At 39.7% G+C, this 27,240-nt stretch overlaps 2 protein-coding genes and 1 pseudogene across 4 annotated transcripts; 1 reads left to right on the top strand and 2 right to left on the bottom strand.

Annotated features, from left to right (window-relative positions):
- Positions 1 to 538: 538 nt before the first annotated feature.
- On the bottom strand, positions 539 to 5,911 carry alas1 (aminolevulinate, delta-, synthase 1). Its single transcript, XM_026167739.1, is given in 12 exon segments — positions 539 to 865; positions 1,088 to 1,250; positions 1,348 to 1,616; positions 2,075 to 2,138; positions 2,140 to 2,240; positions 2,451 to 2,630; positions 2,731 to 2,915; positions 3,243 to 3,462; positions 3,687 to 3,821; positions 3,932 to 4,114; positions 4,246 to 4,486; positions 5,738 to 5,911. Coding segments are annotated over 11 exon segments (1,866 nt in total). The 5' UTR covers positions 4,451 to 4,486; positions 5,738 to 5,911; the 3' UTR covers positions 539 to 704.
- Positions 5,912 to 10,642: 4,731 nt separating this feature from the next.
- On the top strand, positions 10,643 to 14,978 carry LOC113021957 (protein shisa-5-like; annotated as a pseudogene).
- A 1,718-nt stretch (positions 14,979 to 16,696) lies between these two features.
- On the bottom strand, positions 16,697 to 25,778 carry LOC113022386 (protein shisa-5-like). Of its 3 annotated transcripts, none has more exons than XM_026167741.1 (4): positions 25,662 to 25,778; positions 21,933 to 22,078; positions 17,440 to 17,667; positions 16,697 to 17,133 (listed from the first exon to the last, which is right to left on the bottom strand). In XM_026167741.1, the coding sequence occupies exons 2-4, from the start codon at positions 22,030 to 22,032 to the stop codon at positions 16,964 to 16,966; spliced, it is 498 nt and encodes a 165-aa protein (XP_026023526.1). In that variant the 5' UTR covers positions 22,033 to 22,078; positions 25,662 to 25,778; the 3' UTR covers positions 16,697 to 16,963. The 3 variants fall into 3 exon arrangements, with proteins under 3 accessions (XP_026023526.1, XP_026023528.1, XP_026023527.1); XM_026167743.1 differs by lacking the exon at positions 25,662 to 25,778 and adding an exon at positions 24,992 to 25,064; XM_026167742.1 differs by lacking the exon at positions 25,662 to 25,778 and adding an exon at positions 22,652 to 23,684.
- Between the last annotated feature and the right edge of the window lie 1,462 nt (positions 25,779 to 27,240).

A 27,240-nucleotide genomic window follows, 5' to 3' on the forward strand; every position in this document is an offset into this window, starting at 1 on the left:
CCTTTTTTTTTTCTTAATGTATGGTATATGATCATGATTTTGTATACGTAAGTGTATGTAAATTTTATGTCTATCTAATTTTGTATACTTTAACTAAAGTGTTTTTAAAAAAAAAAAAGTAAAGAAAAACAAAAAAACAAAACTGCAACAAGACATTTTTCAGTGTTCCACTTTTCTCACAAGCACAAGCAGGCCAGTGGACTAGACATAATTGGATCAAATTATCAGCAACAGTTTAAAAAAAATAAAAATCAAAAACCTGGCATCTGCCAAGCATGTCCAATTAATGTGACCCATTTTTGTAGCTTTATTCAGTTATCATTTTACCCATCAGTAAAAAACCCATGTGACTGAGCATGATAGCACAGTGTCATCGGAGCCACATTTAATCAGTTTATACAACAGCCCAATGAAGAAATTAACTTAACAGTGGCCTTGAATCCTAGGGCAGTAAAAAGAAAACTGAGTGCATCCCACTCATTTCTTGCCACTCCTCACATCTTTATAAACACTTTCAAAAACCAAACACACACAGAGATTCTTTCCCATATTTTATTTGCAGTATATAGACCATCTGAACATAGATAATTTTAAATATGTGCAGGACAAATTATTAAAGATAATTAATACATTCTACGATAGTGACAGAGGAATGGGGCTTAAGCGTGGACGCGCTGTCTTCAGACTGCAGTGGGTGATTAGTGTTATGCGCAGGCTGAGATGAGGTGGCTGAGCCCATTGAAGTAAGACTTCTCTCGCTCGCTCATCACCTCGAAGTGTAGTGGCTGCTGGCAGAAGGTGCACTCTGCTGATGAGTGGGGCTTCAGCTCCAGGCCCACCTCCTTCCATGTTTGCTCCAGCCTCTCTGAAAGGGGAAAACAGATAAAGAGAGGTCAGTTTTACTTCAATGATAGAAAAGTACAGTTTGTTACAGGTTGGATGAAGTTACTCATGTAATGTAACTTTTGCATAAACAGCTACACAGTTCAGTTCGATCAAATTAAGACATAAATACTGTTTAACTTGTTGTAGCCTTCTTATACACTATCAAGTATTTCAAGTGAAACGTGTTACTTTGTCAGCTTACCAACAAAGTATTTCATCATCTCGGGGGTGTGGTGAGGGGTTGGGGCAATGCGCAGCAGCTCATCTCCCCTGGCAACGGTGGGATAGTTGATGGCCTGCACATAGATGTTATGGCGACGCATCATGATGTCACACACCTCCGTGTTTTTCTCAGCATTCGAAACCTAATTATACCAAAGAGACACACGCGCCATGAGAATCGAGCCGTTGTGACTTCATCTGCTTTTCAAGTTCCACACAATCAATTCAATCGTAGATTACCCGGACAGGGATGATGTGGCTGGGGCAGTGCACAACAGGCAACCCAGAGTCCATCAGCATCTGCCGGAGGAGCTTGACGTTGCGCTGGTGTTTAAGTCTCAGCGAGCGCCCCTCTTCCCCTTTAAGGATCTGGATCGATTCCCTGGCTCCGGCTAGAAGCATCGGGGGCAGAGAGGTGGTGAAGATAAAACCAGCGGCGTAGGAACGCACTGTGTCCACCAGGGCGGTGGTACTCGCAATGTAGCCACCCACACAGCCAAAGGCCTTCCCTAGAAAAGAACATAACGCTGATTATTACAACTCCTCTCGTTCAACATTACGGAGCCAGTGGTCTTAAAATAAATAAATAAATAAAAAATTTTTACAGCCATTGTAATCTCAAACTAGAACCGCCTGAAATGTCAGCTGTGCAGGAGCTGTAGTGCTCTTGAGTTGGAAATAATTGTCCCCTCAGTCTGACAGTGACACGCAATCTGAGTAATTCCATAGGAGCACAACAAGAGCCTGTAGTCTCCTAGCAACAACAGAGCTGCTCCAGATTCTTTTCAGCCCTCTGGTATATTGGATGACACGGCTGAGGCCTGATCCTCAGTCTAATTCAAACAATCAAGCTAGACGAGTTCCACTAACCAGTGGCAGTTATTTGGTTCGAAAAAAAGAAATGAAACAGTACAGCAGCAGCAAGCTCTACATTTTTTTTTTTTTTTAGTAGACATTGCGCACTTACCTAGAGTTCCCGAGATGATATCCATCTTGTCCATGACGCCATCCCTGTCGCCGATGCCCCCCCCCTCTGGAGCCGTAGAGGCCCACAGCGTGAACCTCGTCCACGAAGGTGATGGCGCCAAACTCGTGGGCCACGTCGCACATTTCCTCCAGCGGACACACGGCACCTGTGTTACAGAAAGAAAGGCACACAAACCTGGTCAGACTTGTTTTTTGCTTCTTAAAGAGCACTTCATGACTTAGTTTGAATGAATTATTGATTTTGCAAGAACAGTAATATTTTCCAGGACACACGCAGTAAGAGAAAGTTTAAAAAAAAAAAAAATAGAAATATTAACATTTATCCAACAGCAGTGAAGCAGTAATTAGAAACTGACCATCCATGGAATGGACGGTCTCAAAAGCCACGATCTTTGGTTTTGTGGGATCTCCTTTCTCCAGGAGCTCTCGAAGATGGGCCACATCATTGTGGCGGAAAATGAATTTCTTAGCGCCGCTGTTCCTGATACCTTGAATCATTGAGGCGTGGTTACCTGCGTCAGAGTAGATTTCACAACCTAAAAGTGTTCAGAGGAGAGGAAACCGTCAATGAGACCAAACACGCTTACAGGAGGTTCGAATTACTGTTAAATACACCAAGTTTTTCCTTCTGCATACCAGGCAGCATCTTCGCAAGGGTGAAGAGGGTGGAGTCATTGGCAACAAAGCAGGAGGTGAACAGCAGCGCCGCATCCTTCTTGTGAAGGTCAGCCAGCTCTTGTTCTAGCTCCACATGGAATTTACTGGTCCCAGAGATATTCCTGGTACCTCCTGCCCCCGAACCATGTTTTTGTAAAGTATCCCTGGAAAGAGACAAACAGTTGCTCATTAAAATGCTGCAGACTTGTATGCAAGCTCAAACAAGCTGGGGCGGGGGGAGGAGAAGGAAAAACAACACCATCATCGTGACACATGAGGTTTAGGTGTGATCCATGTCCAACTCAACACCCACACAAATAATGGCCAGTATCACCAAAGGGTTCCAGGTTGCATCATGTAATTATGCTCTGAGCTGGTTTCTCTCCGAACTTAGCTCTCACAGAGGGACAAAAGGTAAAAAGCAATCAGGGAAGGTAGACACGTCAACACACCTTGACCCATGAAACTGGATTAACTACTCAGTTACTCACATGATGGACTGCACGACTCGAGGGTGTCGACTCATGCCCAGGTAGTCGTTGCTGCACCAAACCGACACGTCACGCTTTTCTTGTAAAGAGCTTGTGAAGTCGTCAGCCATCGGGAACTCGGTGGCCCGACGATTCACGGTCTTAAACACGCGGTACGTGTGATCGTTCTTCTTCTCTTCGATCTTCTTCTCAAAAAACGCATCGTACTGGAAGCGGGCCGCTGGAAGAGACAAGGAAGGTAAAAGTTGCTTAATGTGGCTTAGTGTTGCTACAGTACTGCAACTGATGGAGTAACTTTAATGTGAGGAAAGACTACACCCGTGTGCAAAAACACCAAAACATACTCGCAAATAAAAAAGAAGATTGTCATAGTAAGGTAGACAGTAGCTAGGTTAATCACAGGCTTGCAGGACAGTGTGGTTAAACTATCAAAATAAAACCTACTTCTTGCTGGTAAGTTGTCTTGAAGCAGGTGGCTGACTTTCTTAGGTCGCTGTTTCAGGAGGGTTTTCATTAATGTGGTTTCTCCTTCAGTAGTGCTGGCCAGGTTTGGCTGCTTTAGTTGGTCAGCAGGCACTTCTGTCAGGACAAAAACAAACTGCTATTAAATATTGTACGAAACTATGGAAAACTGATTTAGTTCTCAAAGAAAAAGAAAAAAACAACAACAACAAAAAAAAAAACCTCACCTTTCTTCACAGTGCGGACTTCCTGTACATCCTCTTGGAACTCTATGCCAATCTGACGGACTACGCCACTGTTCTTCTGGCTCATCTCAGCAGCCAGGAAAGGGCATTTGGAGGCCTTCATCTGTCCCGGAGGTGGCATAGGGTGGCCAGCTGGCAGCTTGGACTCCACCTCCTTTTTGGGGGCTGCAAAGGGAAAAAAGTAAATTTCACATTTATCAATAATTCTATAATTACATGATTTATCTGACTAAATATAACACAGCTGTAGTGTTGATTAGAATAGCCAGTATGACCACCATCTTTATCACCCTCACCGGCAGACACAGTGTTCTCAGGCTTCTGGTAGGAGGATGAGGAGGAACAGAGGGCACGTGCCATTGAAGGGGCCATAGGTTTTGCAGCCAGCTCCATCATGATGGGACATCGCTGGGCATACGTCACCAGCGTCTTTTTGGACTGCTGGAGAAAGGCCTGGGGCATGCGAGCCAAGAAAGGACAGCGGCGCACTATTACATCCATAATCAGCAGCGGTGATGACGATGATTGTCTTGAGTTCTAAAGGAGAAAGAGAAAACTTATGTGAAACATGTCCTGCAGACAGTGTAGATAATGTTTTTGTCCCATAAAAGAAAGGAAAGAAGGCTTTTCAGAAGAAAAAGCCTGTCTGTTGCAAAAACCTGTTTAACAACATAGGTCAAGAAAGTGAGAAAATGCCGTTTATGGTCAAACACTCCTACATGGTTCAGCTAAATCTAGATTTTGAAAAACAAAAACAAATGAGAATGAGATCTGATTACCTGAGACTTTCAAAGGCAGGTGAGATGAGTTCACTGAGCCACTGATATAATAGGTGAAAGCTGAAAGACTCGTACGAGCCCACACGTTTGGCTACACTCACAATAGTCAAGTGTTACTTTAAGAAGCCTGCAGTGTTTGCTCATAGCTGGGTCGTAACCTTTCCCCAACAGAAACCAGTTCCCAGGTAGGACACCCACACCTGAACTTTGCTCCCTATGAAGTTCCAGAGAAATCTAACAGTGACTAATGTGGTGCATTGAAGCTGCTCTTTCCCTTATATACCCACCAGATAGAGATCAGTATGTACATAACATAAAAGTAATGCCGATGTTCCAAACAAAGAAAAGAAAAGCTAGTCTTTGTTTCTGTGTTTATTTATATGCCTTTAAAAATGTTTCCCACATTATTTGTCGAGCACTTCTAAAACGTATTTAAAGCTACTCAAAGTACTACTGCCGAAAGATGAAGATTATTATTATTGTTATTAATAATGAAACTTCTGTCTTCTGTCTGATTAAATACCCCTGCTTATACCCGAGTTGTCCTACAGTCCTTACTTTGACTGAACTCATGGGCGTCTCCGGGCTACACTAAAAACAGTAGCGCTCTACCTAAACAACGCTACTTTAGGATAATTATGGACATGATTTATGTTTATTCATAAGGTCTACCCATCTCTACTCAACCGGTGTTACAATAAAAATTTATTTATTAAACCCTCAACACTTTAAATAAATTCACTGGTTTAACGGGTACTTCCCTGTTTTGACTCACCATTTTTTGCGCAAAAGTTGCGCAACAGTCATACCTTATGTATCTCCGATGGTAATAAATTTCGCGATGAGATCGTTCTGAGACATAAAAAGTGTAAGCCAGGCTTTCCTATCGTTAGCCGGGCCCATCGTGATCCTTGCCGGTTGACTGATCTTAGCAGGACGGCTAACGTTAGCTAAGAGGCTACTAGAAATAGGGGTGACGATCGCGATTAGGTCAAATAAGAACACCTACCTCTTAAAACTTCACAGCTTCCGGTGTAACCCTCGTCGTGTTATAGTGACAATAAGCGATCTTAGGTGCTGCTCAGAAAAATAAAAGAAAACACGGCTTGTAGTTAACGGAAGCAGAGAAAATCGATGCTTCGTTATCCTGCACTGAGGACGAACGGAGGGGACAAGGGCGAGCCAGTTCTTATAAAGCAATGCCCAGACGAAGTATCGCGAGATCTTAATTCTGACGTTCTGCGTCATCAAACACTCTCGCCTATCTGGCAGCGGACCCAGCAAGGTTTTGTTAAGGACACTGAGTGGAAAGGATTTGGTCCTTACAAACAAGGTGGTGGTTTCCTTTACATGAATCCATAGATTTAATCACCAAACCTCCAATAAAACTATAAAAGCGATTTAGATGCCATTTATTTTGGTTTTGTACTTTTACGCAGGTGTCATGGAAAAGCATTTTGGTAAAAGCATTCTGGTTTTACCTCTAACAAGATGGTCTCAGAAATTTTTATTTTAATTTATATTTCTATATATTTGTATTTGTCATCTTATTTGGTTGTAAGAAATACGAGAGCAGTACCTCATCTGTTGGCTTTTACTCCTTGTCAGATGCCACATCCATAAATGTAAGCTCTCAAAAGAGAAGCCACGCTTCCTTTTTTTCATGAAGGAAATGGAACTTTATGTGGCCCAATTTATTCTATTCTTCCCATAAGAAAAAGATATTGATATCTGTGATTTTTAATGTCTCTCATGACCCCGTAACTCTTTCACCTCATTGTTTTGTTCCGTTATGATTTAATTGATTTCCTTGCTATTATTTTTGTGTTATGCTTTTTTTGTAAAAGGGAAAAATAACATACCCAACGAGGCTCAGGGGCCCAAAGGTGTCGGACGGGGCTAAGGGACCTTGCAGAGTAAAAGGATTCCTTTGTTCTCATGCTCATAAAAGACCCACAACCACAAAGAGCTTCAGAAAGAAAGCAGCTCATGGAAAAGAGCCGTTGTAACTGAAACGTGGGAGTATTTCTCCACTTGGCTTTTCTAAAGGATATTTGGGTCTATGCCACAGCTTATGTTATGCCTGAAACTATGGCTGAAAATGTTTTATGTTTGCTTCTCTTGTAGTAACAGCCTATCACTTAATCTGGAGTTTGGAGGGATTTAATTCAATTATCATTCTGCTTCTTTTGTTGCTTTACTTTTTTTGTTTATCTTTTGATTTTTGCAATGCCACACCCAAAGCTACAGCAAAAATCTGTGGCTGATTAATGTGGGCTACACACAAATTAATCTCAGATGATATAAGAGACACTCACATGAGTTGGTGGATGATGTTTTAAAAGTTGTATGATGAAGGCCCTGAAGGTACATTATGATTCTTTTGTGACATTTATCATGTGTTTTGCGAGTTGTCAGCTCTTTGTCATGTGTCTCCTTATTTTGTTGCAGTGGCCTGAACTGAAAGTATTTATGGGGCTTTCAGTTAGTACAAACGTAAATGAAAATTTGTGTCCATGAGCATGAGTCAATACATTTTTTTGAATCTTTAATGAAATGCCATGAGATCAGGTTGGTGTGCTGGGGGAAGAGGGAGCCGTAGGGTTCCTCTTCATATTACCTGCAAAGCCCTACTAGAAGCATGAGAGTTATATTTAAATGTATTCAGTTGGACCTTAGTTGGGCAGTGATTTTGAAGAATTACTTAAATTTACTTTAATTGTAATTGTAATTAAGGCATAAAGACTGCCTGCACATAATTATGGGTCAAAATGTATTAAAAATACTTAAAAAGTTGACTGATTTTGCACAAAAGTAAGATTTAGAAAAGCTTTAACCCCATTGGAAGTCACCATCTTTATGAAATCTACCACAAATTTTAATTCACGATTCTTTGATTGCCATGTCTCCCTTTTATATTTACTCCGATCTTTGTAGTATTTATTTTGTTTGTAGCCGTTAAAAAATAACTTACAGTCATTGTGTTTAATCACCTTTTACCTCCATCTAAGATAACGATTTGCAGAGACTTTGTAATTTAACAACAGCTCTCTAAACTACAACTTTATGTGTATTTGAATTGTTACAATGATGCAAAACACTCAAACTGAACTCAGATTACGGCTAGAAAGCCTTGTTAATCTGCTCTAGAGGTTTTCGCTGCATGTGATGTCTGGGTTTAAAGAGTGACACTAAACTTGGATTGGTGCCTAAATGGATTTTAGATTGTCTTATAATCTTTGCAGGTGCTCTTGCATGCGTGTGGGTGAAAGGTTGTTGACGAAGCCTATGGTGCCAAACCAAGATTAAACTCAGTAAACACATCACACATTGTTACCATTTTATTAGGTACAGCTGTTTAAAATGAATCAATTTTAATGCAACTGAATGCTTCATTGTTTAAACAGTTCTTATGTAATATTTTGCAGTGTATATATCTGAGCCATTCTTTCTCATACACTGTAAGTGAAAAACTCAGAATCTCAGTTTCACATAGTATTTCAGCATCAAGTACTGGCAAAGAAATAGTGATCAAAAAGACTTTAAGACTTAAATGAGCTTTATTTTTTATAGGAACTGTAATTCCCATTGTTTATAATCACCTATTGTGGCTGTACTGGTGCTGACTACAAGTGTAGTCAAAGGAGCTTGCAAAGAAAAGCGTCTGGACTCCCCCACACCCAGTTTCACACCTTGGCTCAGGCGACTAGAGGATCATCAGGGGGTCCTTTTGTCCCTCTGTGGGGGTCACTCCCACTAGGTTTATATCTGGGACTCTCCACCATTTGACCTTAGAACTGAAGAAGCTTCTCGGATGAGAGGTGAAACGTCTTCAAGTAACTTAAAGAAGTCCAGACGCTTTTCTTTGCAAGCTCCTTTGACTACGATGACCTGGATGACTGAGAACCTTCACAGACAGACTACAAGTGTATGTGGAGAAAAAAAAAACGCTTTACTCAGAACAACAATAATAGCAAAAACAATTTCAAATTTCTTACTCTAAAGAATTTACACTTGTCTCTGCCCTCTGGATCTGTGAGGTTTTTCATCTTCACTTCAGATTTATGGTTGCGATGTTTTGCTGCCCTCTGCTGATCTATTTTGACGTTAGCAGTGTTTCCTAAAGTTTTACCCTCATACCTGTACTTATGTCAAACTGTCTTATTTAAATGTACCAAAACAGTTACTTAAACTCGCCTTCCCTGGGAATGACCGATAAAATGAATGCCATCCATCCATGCAAATCAGTACAGTTCAAAGCTTTTATTTGTACCAACATTTACAATGACACTGAGCAGTCTGCGCTCTGAGCCAGGCAGTAAACATGAAATCTCAGTCATCCATTTTTTCCTCAGGTGTTCTTTACAAACACTGGATGATTGTCCCAGCTGACTGCAGGTTCACTAATGCAACATAAAAATGCCATGCCCCCAATGTTTAACATTTAAGATTCACATTTATTTTCAAAGCAAAAACACTGGAAAGTTATGTGATGTTGTTAACACAAGCACAATATTACAACCTGAAACATGTATTCTTTGTTATGAATTAACTTTGATTTGAAAATCATAATAAGAATAATAGGATGAGTGATTTATAAAACTCTGTGGTCATAATTATACCTACGTGTTTTCTGACTGATGTAAGCCAGAAATATATAAGAAGTAGAAACAGAAAATTATTGAAAGTTGCAGATGAGTATTAAATGGGTATTAAAACGCCGTCATAGACCGAGTTTTAATCTGGTTGTAAGCTATGGCACTATAGGTGGCAATAGTGGACTGGACTCCACTACAGTTCACCTGAATGCAGGTAATGTAAACTGCATGCATGCTGCATGTGGACCTGACAACTCTCAGGGTGATTAGAGCTCAACTAACAGGTTAAGAATGTTTTCGCTATCAGCAGCGAGTCAGTGCCAGATGTAATGACATTCATCCATCCATTCATCATCCACATGATAGCTATCAAAAATACTTTTCATTTAATTTTATTTTCCTCTTTATTCGTCAGGGATCATGTACAACAAACATTAACCTTCTAAAAGAAAATTGTACCTGATTTAGCTGATAGCTGATTTCTATCTGCAATCCCTGGACAGGTTTAATGAACACATCACCAATAAACATATTATATTAATGCTAATTTAGCTGACAATTCAGCGCAAGCGGACAAACATCCCAGCTAAAATAATTTCAAAATCCAGCCCAATATCACGTCCGCACGACGTCCCCTGGTGGACCAACAGGTCAATTACACGCTTTGCCTTGATACTTCTAAATCATATAATTGTTTGCTACATTAGCTAACTCAGGTAACTAATCTTCTACCTACTCTACCAGTTTTTAAGGTTAGTTAGTTTAATTCTCTTAGTTTAATTGGACTTATTCATTTAATTGTAAATGAACTGAAGCTTATGTTTTCTTACTCTGACCTAGCACTCTTAAAACTTCAAACTGTATCCACAGACACATTTTAGCGCTCACACGCAAACCCGGACGGATGGATTCGTACTTGGGGTTCATGTCTTGTTTAGGGACGTTTCATCTTATAGATGTAAAAACTCCAACCTTTGGAGTAGTAGACAACCCACTCTGAATCCTGAGCCACCGTAAACATATTTAATAAGCAGTCCACCCAGGAGTGCGATTTTAACAAATCACTCTATCACAAATCTCGCAGTCAACATAAGACATACTTTTTTGCATTCAAATGCGCGCCACAAACTTTTAGTTTATGCATGATTCATTTAAATGTTCTCTTCCCAAAATGTTGCGCTTTAAAAAGAAAGGAAAGCTGAAAACAATATAAGAGCCGCAGTGTGACATTTGATCACCTTTGCACTTCAGTTACGGGTGAATGATGTATGATAACTTGTGAATGAAGAAAGTCTGCCAGTGGGCTGGAACATGAACCGAGTTAACGATCAGACCGAACATCAAATCAAACCTTTCCTCTAAGAGTATCGCAGTAGATTCCCAGTTCCTTTACTGGTTTGGGGAATGCGGGAGTAACCATGGCACCGGTGGTGTCCCATATTGTTGTGTTCACTCTCTATGTGATCCTGTCCCCTCGTGTATCCAGTAAGTTTGATTATTTTAATCTGTACATTGCATTAGATAAATCACAGACAATCAGTGTGTGATGTCATCTTCATACCAATACTAAACAGGCCGCTACCGTGTTATTATTATTGTTTTAAGTTGCAGTTTTGTGCTTTAAATCTTATAATAAATAGTTTGTTTAATGCAGTCATTTAAACATAATACTCACACGGACACACTGAATGTTAACCAGTGTCAATGTCTGGGTATTTTCTAATGCTATAAGTGTCATGGTCCTGCGGCCATGACTCAGTGACTTTGTGTTTATGTTCTTTATTGTTATTACTTTCATTATTATTCTTGGGCTGTTTTGGGATGGTTTGTGTTTGGGATTTTAGACACTGGGTTCTGGGTTTGTGCTCCCTCTGTTGGTCCCTGGTGTTAGTGTTCCCCTGTCTCGTCAGGTTAATCAGGTCCAGCTGTTTCCCCCACCTGTGTGTGATTTCCCATGTCTCTTTGTGTACTTATAGTGTGTGTTTTCCTCTGCTCCTCGTCGCGTCGTCTGTGTTCATACCCGGTGAATTTCCCTGCGTGCTCTCCCTGCTGTTCTCTCTTCATGTTCAGGTTTGCCACTCCTTTGTGTAGTTTCTCCCAGTTTAGTTCGTCCTTAGTTCTGTTTGCCATCTCCACTTTATGTTCAGTATTGTCAATAAATCACCCTTCACGTCTGACATAGTGCTGCGTTTGAGTCCTCCTTCCACTCTTCACACGGCCGCTGCCCCGAACCGTGACAATAAGCTATGGTAACTCAAGTTGCCAGGTGATTAAGTACAGGCAAACCCATTATATACGATGTAAAGCAGCAGGCATAAAGAAATACAAATCTTTAAAGGTTATAATAATCATCATTTGGAAGTTTAATTTTGTATAAATATAATGAATATAACCATTTTTAAACAATCAAAGTTTTATTATTTTTGAACATTTAAACTAACATAACATAACAACACAAAACAACAAAAACCACACTCAGTGAGGAAAAAAATATAAAGTGTGTGTGTGTGTGTGATCAGTCAAGACTGGACTGATGGTCAGAGGGAGCGCACGTACTGCCCTATACAAGTTGTTACTTGGTTAAAATATGACTCTGTTGAATATGCATGTATCCTCTGTTTGAATTAATTGTTCATATTCGTCACATTTGTAACTGGATCCTTTGTAACTTCAGTGTTTTCAATATGTTTTTATCGCACTTTGGTTGTTTGGATTGTTTGTAGCTGCCTCCAGTGTGTGAATGTGAGAGTGAATGAATAGTGGTATTGTAAAGCGCTTTGGGTGCCTTGAAAAGTGCTATATAAATCCAATCCATTATTATTATTATTATTATTATAATTCTGGAAAGATCTTAAAAGTGCAGAAACTGGTGAACAAATGACTCAAAACTGTTTTTTTTTCTGTGTAAGATTTTGCATAATCGCTTCTTTGATTCCTTTTAAGTTTGAACAATGTTCACACACTCACTTTACCCACTGCCATTGCTGTAGTGTTCGCTTTCTTTCCCTTTACGTTAATCTTCAACCTCATCAGCTGCTGTCTTTCCCTCCTGCTGCCTGTACAAGAGGTTCCGACAGCCATGGCGTAAGTACTCCACCACTAACAACTGATACTTCCTTATTTTAGAGTGATCCTTTAAATCCTGAGTATTGGACTCTTATGTGGACTCAGACTGAATGGTCACCCAAGTGTTAGTTGAGTTTAAAGTCTCTGCAGACAAGTCTGTGCAGTCATAGAAAACTGGCAGGCACACGGATGTCCACATGGACCCTCATGCTCACTGTCCTATGATGGAATTTACATCAGATTGTGTACGTCAGATCCAAAGGGCCTTGCAGACATGGGAAGGATAATCAAGGCCTTAAATATAGAGTTGCAGGCTGTTATTTTGTGCAAGTTTGACTGCCTTGTTGTTTAAAATGTTTCAGGGTCTCAAATTTGACTTTTTTCTGAGATTTATTGATTTTCAGATATCGATTTATTGGCGCGGCTCCTCATTTTATTAATATTTAGTGGCTAAAAGATCAGATAAAACCTAAAAAAAAAGTGCTTACATGACAACATTTGACTTTTTAAGAATTGCTTTAATTAACAAAACTTAATATTCTGTCCATCGTCTATCAGAGATTAAAAAGACAACTAAGACAACAGCATTATAATCATCATTCACTGATAGAAAGTTTCATGTTCATTTATCAGGAGACATTTCAGCACACTGATTGTTTTGTTTACCTCCTGAATCAACTTGAACTGCTGCTGGTTCATATAAAAATAAGCAAGTGGAGTTGAGTATCTTTGCTAAGGATACTTTGCCATGCAGCATCCATGGATTGATCCCCCAACCTTCCAGTTAGTAGATACCCTGAGCTACAGATCCATAACAGCATCTAAACTCATCTCTGCTACATTCATTATTTCATACATTCATTACTACTCATAAACCTTATCACAGCATTGGGAGAAACTTCTAATTTTATGGTGACAAGTTGCATTGTTTGAAACATTTCAGCAATGACTGCCAACATGAAGCAACAGCAATGTTTTACCAATGATTTTGTAATAAAGGAATTGAGACACCGAACACAACCTGTTCTAATGTTTCAAACTACAATATACAGTGAGTTGTCAAGCTCATTTGACATTTGTCCTGGTTTGGCTTATTAAACAACATTTTGATTTTCAGTAATTTTCTTTTTGTGAGAGCGTAACCCACAGGTTGACGACTGAGCGTGCCATCAGCCTGTGGGATACGCACGCTGATGCTGCTTTGTTCGTTTCACTTTAAGGGCCATGTCGTTACTTGACATCTGGGTCTGCTTTCAGTGCTTCAAGGTGCTTCGAAACAGCTGTGTGGGTGTTTTTGGTTGTTATCAGTTTTTCTATTAAACCACAACAGTGTGCTTATGTATTTTTTTTTTCTTCTTCTCTCAAATCTCAAGACCACAGCCAGCAATAAACTGATCCTGTTGAGTACTGTCTGTCTTCCCAGATGATTGTTACTGTTATTTCAAATCTAGTGTGGTTGGGTTGATAATTTGCACTGTACTTTCACAGAGATGGGTTTACACTCTGATTATAATGATGGTTAATGGATGATTTTCTTCAAAAAGTATGAATCTCTGTGTATCTCATGAACAAATCATGTCATTGTTAGTTTCTTTGATGCAAACCTCAAGGAGATGATGATAAATGACTCAACTGATGCAATAAGTCAAAATCGCACCATTTGCTGCTGTATTTTCTTTCATTGGTATTCAGTCTTTCTTCCTGAGAAAATTACTTATAAATAATAATCCACATTGAAAGCTTTTTGGACAACAGGTGACATGTTTCTACATTTTCTGTTTTCTTGTACTTGTGGTAGCCGACAATACCCACACTACAGTGGTCACCACCACTCCTCAGCAGTACCCCCAGCAGCCGATTGCATTACCTGGACCCTCCCAGGGAGTGCCCTACCAGTCAGCAACTCTTCAGCCCTTGCTTTGCAGCTCAGTATGATTACCCAGCTCAGAGCCATGTCCACATCGCCCTATCATGGACAGCCATTCCCACTGGGACCACCTGGAAGCAAGTGAGAAAACTTTGCATCTGTGTAAATACTAATGGAAACACCCTGACAAACACCAAAAATGAAGAAAAAAGAAAAACAATCAGATTTTGAATTCAAAGATCTCATAAATGTCTTAGCATAAATGTCCAAAATAAAAAGATATTTTAGGGTTGTAGATTTCTTTAGGAAACAGGGGTTTTAGGATAAGATAACTTATTACACATGCCACTCTCTAGAAACAAAAAAACATTTTATTTGCAGATATCACAAATACATTTTGTATATTTTATTTTTTTCAAAATATTTGTAATAAGATAATAGGGTGGAAATGCTGCTGCGTCATATTTATTGTTGTGTTGCAGAATTGCAGTTGTTGTTTGTGCAGGTGTGTCAAATCATTTTCAGTATGTTTGTTCTCATGCTTAGTTCACTTTCTGTTTCCAGTTGGTTCTGCCTACAGTTCACAGCTGATGCCTTACGGCCAGGTTGAATTCACCCATGCACAGCCGACATACCCTCTGAAACCTCTGGACCAGCAGCAGCCTGATGCACCACCTGCTAGCACAGCCTTCCAACCTCAGACTGCACCACCACCCTAGGCTGGATAGTGCACATATAAGTGCCTCAATCAGCGTTTGTGAACTCGGCTGAATTGGAAGTATGTACTTCGAATCAAGATCTAGACTAACTTGGTTTGTGTATTTGTAGGAATGTTATGGTGCATTTTAATAGTTTCTAAGTAAAAGAATTAAAATGAGTTTTTTACTGTACTGTGTAAGTTCATGGGAACAAAATGAAAGTGTGTGAGTTTTATCACTGGAGGATTTATGCTGGAAAGTCAACCACTCATAGTTTAAAAAAAATCAAAATCAACTTAATTAACATCAACAATATTGTTTTTTATAATAATACAAGTATGTTGCACACATTAAATAGAAGAAACCATTGTGCCTTCCAGGCACATTACCTGCGAAAGCATGTGTGTAATTTACATTGCCTCCAAATATACGTTTCTGCTTTCTAACTGTAAATAACTGTCATCGTGAATGCTGTTGACTCAAATGATCCAAAATGGTTTGGGGTGCCTTTTTAAAAAAATAAATGCTGCCATTGAACCTTATTTTTGACATTCTCACAACACGAACTCTTTTATCTTTGATGTTGTTTGAACTTATTAAAATGTATACAAGTGGACTTTTGTTTATGTGCTGTTTCATTTCTAATTTTGTGTAAAAAGAGGGGAAAAAAAGAAAATGACTTGAAAAATCATTAGCACAAAATAGCTCGGTCACGCTTCTTACTGAGAAAAAGCGTTTGTAGGTAGTCATTTATAAGAATGCCTTTATTTTGCATAGATTTTGCTTTTACAATTTCAGATGAAACACCATCCGGGGCGATCGTGGCTCAAGAGTTGGGAGTTCGCCTTGTAATCGGAAGGTTGCCGGTTCGAGCCCTGGCTTGGACAGTCTCGGTCGTTGTATCCTTGGGCAAGACACTTCACCCGTTACCTACTGGTGCTGGTCAGAGGGCCCGTGCCGCCAGTGCCGGCAGCCTCACCTCTGTTAGTGCGCCCCAGGATGGCTGTGGCTACGACGTAGCTTACCATCACCAGTGTGTGGATGACTGGTTGTGTAAAGCGCTTTGGGGTCCTTAGGGACTAGTAAAGCGCTATACAAATACAGGCCATTTACCAGACAGCACACCATGCACTTTCTCTAAAATGTTTTCATGTATCACTTAGGTACTGTAGAATATCCCCAAGACTGTTAGGCTACAGTACAACATCTGTTAAATCTGTGTTCAGTAACATCACAGAAACACAAACAGAAACTGGTGATCACACACTCACTGCCCATTTTTGAACAGACTTGGCAAGGTGCTGCATTCCTCTGAGACTTTGGCCCATATTAACACAATGGCGTCACACAGTTGCTACAAATTCATCCCAAAGGTCTTCTGTTGGGTGGAGATCTGGTGACTGTGGAGACCATATAAATACACAAAACTCCAGGATCATTCTTGTCTTTATATGGGGACTATGCAGATGAATAGAGCTGCCACAGCCACTAGAGGACCCCCAAACTGCATGTTCAACCTCAATATATTTTGGGAGTTTGAAAATGACCTGTCTTTATTTGTAGCTGGCTCTATAGCCACGTCACGTGTTTAGTGAAGCACTTCTATGACTAAAAATTAAATTTAGGTTAAAAAAAAATCAAGCTTCAATGATACAGAGACTGTGTCCTGTGTAATCACTACAAATTATTTTTTTGTTAACACTTTGATATTTCTCTTGAAAAAAGTCTCAAAGTCTTTGTATTGTTTTAAATGTGATCTTTATGTTATTTGCACATCACTGCATTCAGTAATTGTTTACATTTTGTACAGCGTTTCCAACCATTTTGGAAATGAGGCTATAAGATGGGGAAAAAAATAAACGCCTTAGCAGGGAAGTCTTCTGTCCATGTGAACACAAAAAACATAACAAACAACAACTTTCCCTGTGTACAAGGCTTAGTTTGTCAAATTGAATTAAATAATGAATTAACAACAGGTGGTAAAATTTTTCTGTCTGATTGATACACTAAGTATCCAGCCTATATGGCAGAACAAATTCCTGGTTGTTTGCCGAGCTGGCGAGGAAGTCTGAGCTGTCAGTTAGAGCATTGGACTGTGGCTGGGCTGGAGGCTTTGAAGGGCACTCTGGCTGGCTGGAAGATTGGTTGATTGGTTGCAGAGGATAGGTGGGACCAACTGGAAAAAGAGAAGTTGGCATGAGATTGAAAATGCCATAAGATCTGTAATGTAAGAATCAACATTATCTAGCAGCAATGTCCACTCTAGTGTCTGATTACAGTTACTCAGAAGAGCAGAAAATGCAAAATAACTCTGCAGACCTTTGACACCATTTACTCAAGGTTGGTGTGCAGTGCATTTCTGCAAGAACTCTGTGTAAGCCTTGCAGCATTCAACAAACTGATTGCTTAGAATAATAATAAATCATTAAAAAATATATTTTCGATCGATCGATCGATCGATAGTGTTCAAATCCACACTCACTTGCATCCTGATACGATGGTGGTGGCGTAAATGGCTGTTCATAGCTGAGTGGTATGGTCATGAGCACAGCTTGATTGCCAGGCATAGCTGGGTAACCAGGGTGCCCTGGTACTGGCTGGTAGGGCACTCTCTGATAGGACTGAGGGGGTACTGGGTACTGAGGGTACTGCTGTGGATACTGCTGAGGTGTGGCAGTGACCAAGGTGTGGGTAGCAGCAGCCACCTCAGCTGTAAGCAAACAAATAACAATACATGAGAAATGTGGTACTTCTAAGTTATTTATAGCTTGGGTTGTTTTATGTGTATTGAATAATACAGCTATGATCTGAATTATTCAGGTGTGAGGGGGAAAAATTGCTTCCATAAACATTCTTCAACACTCACAGAAATAAAGATGATGAAAGACTGTTTAAAATTCTACTAATTTTATATCCTGTTTATGTTTTTAAAATCTGTTTATATCCAGTTCTTCTTGTACACATTAGGAGTTAAATGCATGGAACAAAGGTAAAGGAAACAGAAATCTCAGCTTTTGTTCTGACTATGAATACAGACCTCAAATTAATAAATTATAAATGATTAATGTAAACATATGCAACTCATGTCAGGTTAAATCCTCATAATATAATAATATCAGACATACACAGCAAATACATGCTAGCTTTACTATGTTTGGCAGCGTCAAAGATTGAAAAATTTGGGGAAAAGGCTGCTGTAATGGGTCAAAATTATCTCAAAAGAAATTCCACTATTCTTTCTTTTTGTACACAAATATATGAAAAATCAACAAACATAAAGAAACTCCAGTTGTTTAATGTCAGAAAGACAACAGCATTGTTTAGGAAAAAGCACTCACAGATCAAGTGTTATGCACTTAATGAGACAAATGATACCACTTCTCCCACTGGAGTAAATAACTTTAAAAAGGCCTGGGAATCTTTTTGGACTTCCTAAAAAACTTGGAAGTGAAAGAGATAACTTATGGATAGATGTTTAATGACCCGGCAGTATTTACTTTGTTATATGTTCTAAACCAACTCAGAACCTTCTTTTTTGATTCGCACCACCTTCTGAAACACAAACTCAGGGTAATCAGGACCCTGCAACACCGGGCAGAAAAGATTCCCTCTGAGCCAGAAGGGAAAGAAAAGAAACACATGGGTACAGAAAGTTCTTAAAACATGTGGTTATAACAACAGAAATAATCACATTACATACGGAACAACACTGTCATTCCTTATGTAGCAGGTTTATCAGAGAAACTGCAAGCATGACATCCCAGTGCACTTCAAATCAAGCCTCACCCTCAGAAAAAAAACAGATTGATCCCAAGGGCAAGACTCCAAAACACAAGCTAAACAACATAGTGTATGCTGTGCAGTGCAGCGAGGAGTGGAGAAACCAAACAGCCACTGCATAAATGCATGGCACAAAATAAAAGAGACACCTCAACAGTACAAGACTCTGCATCTAAAGGTCAAAGGTCACTCTTTTGAGGATGCCAGTGTTGACATGCTGCACAGAGAAGACAGATGGTTTGAAAGATGAGTGAAAGAGGCCATCTACGTCCACTGTGAGCGACCATCTTTGAACAGAGTGGGTGGCTTACAAAACCAAACTCTGCCACTCGCAATGCAGTTTTGACATCCCTTCAACGCGCTTCAACCCTGACATCTTGCATCAGGTGACCTCAGTAAACCACATGACAGGATGAGGCAAGGTCTCATACTGCTTTCACCCGAAACCTCTGGTGATAACGACGGAAACCTTTTTTACACCTTTGCTCATGTGATGATGCACATGATTAATAGTGGGTCAACAACCGTCCTGAGGGGCACCCCCACCAGAGTTACCTGCTCCACCTTTTGGTTTTAGAACTGAAGAATCCTCTTGGATGAGAGCGGAAACATCTTCACAAAACAGTTTGGAAAACTTTCTTTCCAAGCCCCTTGGACTACTGTGACCAGGATGACTGAGATCCTGCACAACCAAACGTGTTTTTGTCTTTATGATTATGTAGTTTTGAAGTATGTAGACTGGTATAGGATTGCATATTTAAATTTAAAGCCAATTGTTTGATTAATAGAAAGAAGAATATGTTAGTTAACATGGAATATCAGTTCCTGACGCTTACAGACAAAACAAACCCATTTGAATTTTCACAATCTAAATAAGCTCTCTGAAACATAAATTAAGGATTTATCATTTATATATTCACATCAAATAGGCTATTTAGACCTTATGAATTGATCTACAGTTCAAAATGTATTGTATACTCTTATTAGGAGGGAATTCATATTATGAAGACATACAATAAGAACATCATGTAAGGGTTAAGTGTGTAGAGAATCAGAGAAACACTGGGGATTCTTTATTATCATACTCAAAATATGAATTCATCTGTGTTTAAGTACAGTGAAAATGAAAGCATGAACCAAGAAAACAAAACTGGTGGGAAAAGAGGTTGTTTTCAACACAACATCAGTCATCACAACCACTTCCTGTAAATAACATTTATCTGATATTGCCTAGTTAAGAAAGTTAAGAGTTTCAAGGTTACAAATATATTAATGTATGAGGCAAACATTTCGAAAAGCTCATAACAAAGAAGAATTCATCACATTTTGTTATGTTCTAAAGCTGTGAAGTTTTTTAAATAGCCTTGTTTGCTGATGGACATCTACACATAAATATCGACTAAGATCAACTCTTATGTGTTATCTTAAAGAATGAACAGCAAAAGTTTAACAGCGGGGCAGAAGAAACAAGATGCTCAAGACAAACTGGAACGTCTGCTGCTCAGAGGCAGAGCTGTTCATCCTTTGCACTGACCACAATTCATTTGCAGGAGCATTAAAAAAGAAACAGCAGAAACCACAACTAAGCATAGCACACAGTATGTTCACACCTGTCATTTCTATTTATATTCTGGGAAAAATAAATAAAGCTCACTATGGAGGGTTTATAGTGAATGCAGCATCAATGCTAGCTCAGTGGGTGTTTTAATAAACCAAAGTGAAAATGTTCTATCGTTTTGTTGCTTTCAGTGGAAATACTGAAGTCAACATTGGTTCCAATTTCCCCACACAGTCTCTGGCAATTTACTTCCTTAAAAAAAAAAAAAAAAAACAGCCACAAATCACAAATTTCCATTTCTTTTTTTTTTTTTTTTTAAATTTCATCTGTTAGTTCACATCTGAATTTTATTCAGAATTTTTCAGAATTTGAGAGAAAATAGTGAATTTTTCAGGATGACTTTCAGTAATTACTGAGTGTGGTGAATACAGGATGAACAGATATAAACGGCAGTTTCCATATTTCCCATAGGTATAAAATAAGTGTATGATGAACTGAATTATTGGTTGTGGTATTTTGATGACATTTAACAGAAGAAGGGAAAAAAATAGACACGCACAACAAACGACTGCTGCACCCACACAGCTGTTTTGAAGCACCATAAGAGGTCACTGAAAAAGCAAAGGTTTAGTCAAAAAAGAACCTTAATGTCAAATGAGGAACTTCACAGCTCAGCAAAGTTAGCAAATCCTCTGTATGTATGTTATTACCCTCTGTATGATGCTGTGATTTTGACACGTTAGATCAGTTTGTGCTCTGTGTCTCAGTTCTTGTGTTTCTTGTCAGAGCAAACCTCTGCAGTAATGAAAGTCATGTGGTGGGTGAGCCAACAGACTTCAAGGGTAGCGTTTCAACCCTGTTCTCATGCAGGTGACCTACAAATGTGCAACAGCACGTTGCTCAACATCTTCACCTGCGTACAAGCTGTCGATAACTATTAGGAGTGATGTGGGTCAGGGTGAGCTTGTTCTCAGAGTTTGCAGACATACTTCATCTGTTTGAGTGTGACTGATATTTCAGTTTTGTGTATATTTTATCATGCAGACAGGATGTAAAATCCAGTATCTCTTTTATTTTTCAGTGTTTGACTCGTTTTTTCTGACATGGTGCTATTCACTAACTGAGAACATTCCTCCATTCAAAGGAACTGGGCTGCCATTTTTATACAACTAGTACTGGTTTCTTTACTACTTGTCACTTGTTGTGCTTAAATACTGTTCTTTAACATAAAATTGAGTGACTCCTTACATGTTTCAGATCATAACTGACGTGGTTTGAAATAGTTCTCGACTTAGTCTGGTCCTGAATTATATGAGCAGATTTCCTAAAGGAAAATTTGAGGGACTCAACCTTATGGATGGTTGGGGGGGGGGGGGGGGGGGGGGGGTTTGGAAAGACCCCAAGTTGCTCTCTGATGCAATTGGGTGCGATGGTTCATGCGTACACTGGCATGCCTACCTTTGTTTTTATGACAGCGCAGACCTGTTCGCAGAGACTTTACATCACAATGCTCAATGCATCTCCAGCCATCCATGTTAACATCCACAGCAGAGCGTAATCAATGCTTAACAAATTCCCTGCCACACATACACGTCCACACAAAAGAAAGTATCAGCTGTTGGCCATGGAGTACTTACAGTTTGGATTGGCAGCGCTCCTGCACAGACAGCTGCAGGTGAAGACACAGCACCAGAAGACAATGCCGAGTATAACACAGAGTAAGTTAAAGTCATTCATGACAGCAATAACAGGGAGAAGTGGAAGTGTATGATGGGAGTTCAACCTGAAAAGAGAACAAAGAAATTATTGTGCAAAACATTAAACAGAAGAAGAAATTGTTACATTGAAAAGAGTCATATTTTAACCAGCTAACAGTTTGTATAGGGGTGGTGTCAGTGTGTGCTCCTTCCTCAGTCCAGTCCTGTATGATCTTCTGACAAGATCTGCTTAATATCCTGAAAGTTGAAGTCTTGTACTCCTTATACTTTTGTTTTGATTCTTGCCTGGCTGACTGTCGCATAGTTTGTTCTCACTTTTCATTTTGACTCCTACAAGATACCTTTAAATATTACTGGGAAAGGCACTTTCCCCCCCTGACTTTTATGGAGGCCCTCTTTAGTAGCCTGGAGAATAACAGTGTGCAATTTTCAGTACTTCCAAGCACAATGAAATGACAATAGTTGAAATAGCACAACCTGCACTAGATAGAGGTTGCTACATGCAAACAAAAAACTAAATTCAATGTATTTTAAGTCATATCAAGGCCAGGAGGAACACTGTCTGTTGGATTGTGTGTCCACAGGTGTTTGTACTTTGCGCCGTAATAAAATGACGGTAAAAGGCATCCAGGTCTTACCATGCAACGACTCTGTGAATGCACTGGAGAAGTGTAGTGGTAGAGTCCTCCGTCAGGAATGAGATATGTGTGTCGACTTTTTATTCTCCCTTAAGATTATCGTGCCATAACGCTGCCCAGAGCAGCTCTGCTAACAGGTTATGGGCCCAGAGCAGCAGGAAAGAGATCCTAGAGATCCTGTAACTGCCAAAGGAAGGGCAGCGTTTCCTGGAAAGCCGCAGGTTACCGGCAGGTGTTAAAAGTTTGGCACGATTGAGTGAGTAAGCGTTTTTGTGCATCATGAGCAGACGCACGGCAGAGTCGGGCAGTCGATATTCCCGTTTGCAGTTTGATGGAGATGAAAGGAAATATGAGATATGGGAAACGAAGTTCCTTGGTCATCTCAGACTACAAGGTTTGAAAGATGTCATCTTAAAGGCTGAGGGTGATGAAGAAGCCGATGGTGAAGATGATGACAAAAATGCAGAAGCATATGCAGAGTTGATACAATTTCTGGATGACAAAAGTTTATCGTTAGTTATGAGAGATGCAGTTGATGACGGACGGAAAGCCCTAAAAATTTTGAGAGGTCATTATGCAGGAGTGGGCAAGCCAAGGATCATAAGTCTGTACACCGAACTTACTTCTCTCACAAATGAAAAGAATGAAAGTGTGACGGACTATATTATCCGAGCAGAAGCAATTATCACAGCGTTAAAAAATGCGGGTGAGTCATTAACTGATGGACTTCTGATCGCAATGATAATGAAAGGTCTACCAGAGAGGTTTAAACCCCTGATTGTGCACGTTACACAGAGCGAAGCAAAAATCACATTCTCAGAGTTTAAAGTAAAACTCAGAAGTTATGAAGAAACCGAGAGAATGCGTGCGGCTGTAACTGATGACAACGTAATGAGGACAAAAGTGCAATTAGACCAGGATTCTACTTCATGGCGAGCAGATGACCGAAGATCAAAGAATAATGAGATTGTGTGTTTTAAATGTGGACTAAAGGGACACACTGCAAGAACGTGCCGATCCAGAGTATGGTGCAGTTTTTTGCCGGAGTAGTACACACAAAGATGCGACCTGTAGAAGGAAGCTAAGACGGGATGAAGCGAGAGGGGTTGTGGAGAAGGACTACGCGTTCAGGACGGGCTCCGAACCCCAGAGGGTCCCGGACGGCGGCCAAGAGATGCTGAATAACCAGCTACTGGTGGATACGGGAGCGACGTCACATATCTTTACGAAGATCGAGAGTTTTAAGACTTTTGATGACACATTTCGACCCGAGGCTCATTGTGTAGAGTTGGCTGACGGAAGGCGGAGCAGAGGAGCTGCAAAGCGGCGAGGAGATGCTGAGATAAGTATGATTGACAGTAAAGGACGCAGTCACAAGGTAACATTGAAACAAGCACTCTACATTCCATCGTTTCCACAGGACATTTTGTCAGTAAAAGCAGCTACTAGTAACGGAGCCACTGTGGTTTTCAAACACGGGGACAGTTTTCTTAAACATGTTGATGGAACAAAATTCCCTATATGTGAACATGAGAGACTGTTCTTTATAAACACTGTGCAAGAGTTTGAAGAGAAATGTAATGGATGTTTTGATATGCAAACGTGGCATGAAATTCTAGGACACTGTAATTATGAGGATGTTCAAAATCTGCAAAATGTCGTTGATGGAATGGAAATTAAGGGTAAAATCAACAAAAACATGCAATGTGAAGCCTGTATACAAGGGAAGTTTACTCAAACTAGGAACCGAGAACCAGATGAAAAGGCCAGGGCAGCATTAGAGTTGGTACATACGGATTTAGCTGGTCCGATTACGCCGAACTCGAAAGAAGGGTTTAAGTATGTTTTGTCGTTTGTTGATGATTATTCAGGTGCAACATTTGTATATAATCTGAAAAGCAAAAGTGATACAACTCAAGCAACTGAAAGATTTATTGCAGAGGTGGAGTCATATGGGAAAATCAAGTGCATTCGTTCTGATAATGGAACTGAATTTACAAGCAGACAGTTCAGAGATTTATTAAGTAGACACGGCATTAGGCAGGAAACTTCGGCGCCATATTCGCCTCATCAAAACGGAACAGCAGAGAGGAACTGGCGTACACTTTTTGACATGGCGAGATGCATGTTAGTTGAGATTGCCAAAGTCTTTATGGCTAGTCTTTATGGCTTAAGATTATCGTGCCATAACGCTGCCCAGAGCAGCTCTGCTAACACTGTCAATCCTCCAGCAGGCATGTAGAGACACATAGTTTAGGAAAGTTAGCGATAATGTGGGAAACAATCGAACAAACAACAAACCCCCACCACCAACAACAAAAACAACAACTGTGGCTCAACCTTTAGGTGGACTTCAGGTTTCACGTCCTGTTTCTCAACACCAATCGGAGTTTACAACACGCATGCACACACACACACCTCTCTGTTCCTCTGCTGTAATTGCACATAGAGAAAAAGGGGAAAAGGGAACCATTTAAAAGAGAAATGATTTACCTTACACGACTGTCTTAAGGGTGATTTATTATAGATTGCAGGATAAAATAGAAAAATAAACAAAGTTGCTATTTTTTTTCTTGTTCGACTTGACAAAGTGCTCCTCGTTAAAAAAAACAAAAACAAAAAAAACATACATTTAAAGGACAGGAGATGGAAATATCATATAAAAGAATTAGTTATTAGTTATGACGATTCACTGCTCAGCGTTGGTTGTAAGAGGTTGTTGATTAAACTTGAGTTCCGTTTCAGAGGCTGTGGTTCTGAGCGCTGCTGAACTGCACGTACAGAAAAATAAGGTGGAAACCCCCCCCCCCCCCCCCCCCCAATGTTATAGTGTTAGTGAAAGGTTTAAAACACAAACGGTAACGTTAAAAAAAATAACCTCACTGGCATCGCACCAATAACGGACTGCTTTTATTTTCGGTTTGAAGCCAACATCACAGACTGCATGAGACAGATGAGCTGATGCTGACAAGAACAAAAAGTGTTTACAAATTTAAATGATCAAACTTACCGGATACACAAGGGGACAGGATCACACACACAAAGCCAGCAATGACAGTTTTAGGGAAGTCTGGTCAGGAACTACTGCTGCAAAGATCTTCTAAATGTGCCACCTTGCTCAGTTCATGTCCCAACCCACTTTTTTCATTCACAGACTATTTATATTCATGATCTATAAGTACGTCTTTATACACGGTCTTTATGAACAACAATGAGGTAACTGGGGACCGGACGTCGGTATTTATTTCATTTTCATCTTTAATATAATAATATTAGTAATAATAAAGATAATTATTATTATTACTGAAAACAAGACAGTAAGAATTGGTAGGCTGCTAATCGATTACTAATCGGCTTTTATTTTGAAAATACTCTTCAGCGCGGTTTGCGGAACCGCACCGGAGCGACTGGGCCACTTTTATTTCAAGTGAGGAAAGAAAGAAAGAAAGAAAGAAAGAAAGAAAGAAAGAAAGAAAGAAAGAAATCATAGTAAGCTTAACAGGTCGATTAAATTTTCACTTTAAGGATATTCCACGAAAGAAAGTCAAGACAAACACAAAATGAGTTGTCACAGCCGATTTATTAGTGCAAAGCCCTCTGGGTTAACCAAAGAGCCTCAGGGTAAATTCTCAAAAATGCTAAACGTGAGCGGAAAATATTTGGGGGAGAATTATTTATTTATTTATTTATTTGGGGGGGGGGGGGGGGGGTAAGTGAAAGACGCAGTCAGTTGATTTCAATAATTATCACACAACACACAACAGGGGGTAAATTACAGAATTGAACACATCCAATAAGGGAGCGAGTGGTGTCCTAACAGCAATAATACAGTGTAATCAGCACCCAATTTAAGATAAACGAGAGGAGGCTTATTTTGTCAAACTGTTTTTATATGTGCTGGTAGGCGAAAAACAACTTGAGGTTTTAAGGAAAATGAATCCAGAATAAACCCTCAGTGATGAATGTTTCACTCTTTGTTTCCAACAGACTTAGAAGGTAATCCACACAAATACAGAGGGGAAAAGGTTCAAGGCACTTCAAAGGTTTTTCTAGGAACTATAGGTGACACCACAAGAAAACAAATAAACTTTTCTTCAATGAAAAAAATAATTTTCATAATAAAAGAATATAACAAAATAATAAAAGAAGTTATTAAACTTCACAATCATGCCCAAACTGCAGTAAGTTCTTTTTTTCTCACTTAAACAACTGAAAATAAAGTGCTCTGCTACTAGAAAGAGATTGAAAAGAAGTTCCTGTAAAACCAACTGAGATACTTTACCTTAACAAACAAAAACAAGTGTTATTGTTCTCACTGATGCAGCTTTACTGTCCCAGCATTTCTACCTTTAGCCACTAAAATACATGAACCAAGTTACTCTGCAGTTTCTCATCTTCATTCCAATTCTGCCATTTGTGCCAAATATGTTGAATCATTTATGTGTCTGGTTGTGGCACTGTGACTATTAAGTCTAGGGTAGAACAAACTCAGGGTCGCATGCAGAGCTCGTTAGGAAGTCGGTGCTATCCAGTAGACCGTTGTACCGTATTTTCACGACCATAAGACGCACTGTGCTAAAAGGCGCAGT

The sequence above is a fragment of the Astatotilapia calliptera genome, chromosome 5 (genome assembly GCF_900246225.1).
Source record: "Astatotilapia calliptera chromosome 5, fAstCal1.2, whole genome shotgun sequence".
NCBI lineage: Eukaryota > Metazoa > Chordata > Actinopteri > Cichliformes > Cichlidae > Astatotilapia > Astatotilapia calliptera.

Bases quoted from the DNA above. Each gene is read 5' to 3' on its own strand.
- LOC113022386 (XM_026167741.1), bottom strand. From the start codon at position 22,032: ATGAATGACTTTAACTTACTCTGTGTTATACTCGGCATTGTCTTCTGG. The intron at 17,668-21,932 runs GTAAGTACTCCA...GTTTGCTTACAG, and splicing joins GAGCGCTGCCAATCCAAACT to CTGAGGTGGCTGCTGCTACC. The intron at 17,134-17,439 runs GTGAGTGTGGAT...CTCTTTTTCCAG, and splicing joins ACCATCGTATCAGGATGCAA to TTGGTCCCACCTATCCTCTG.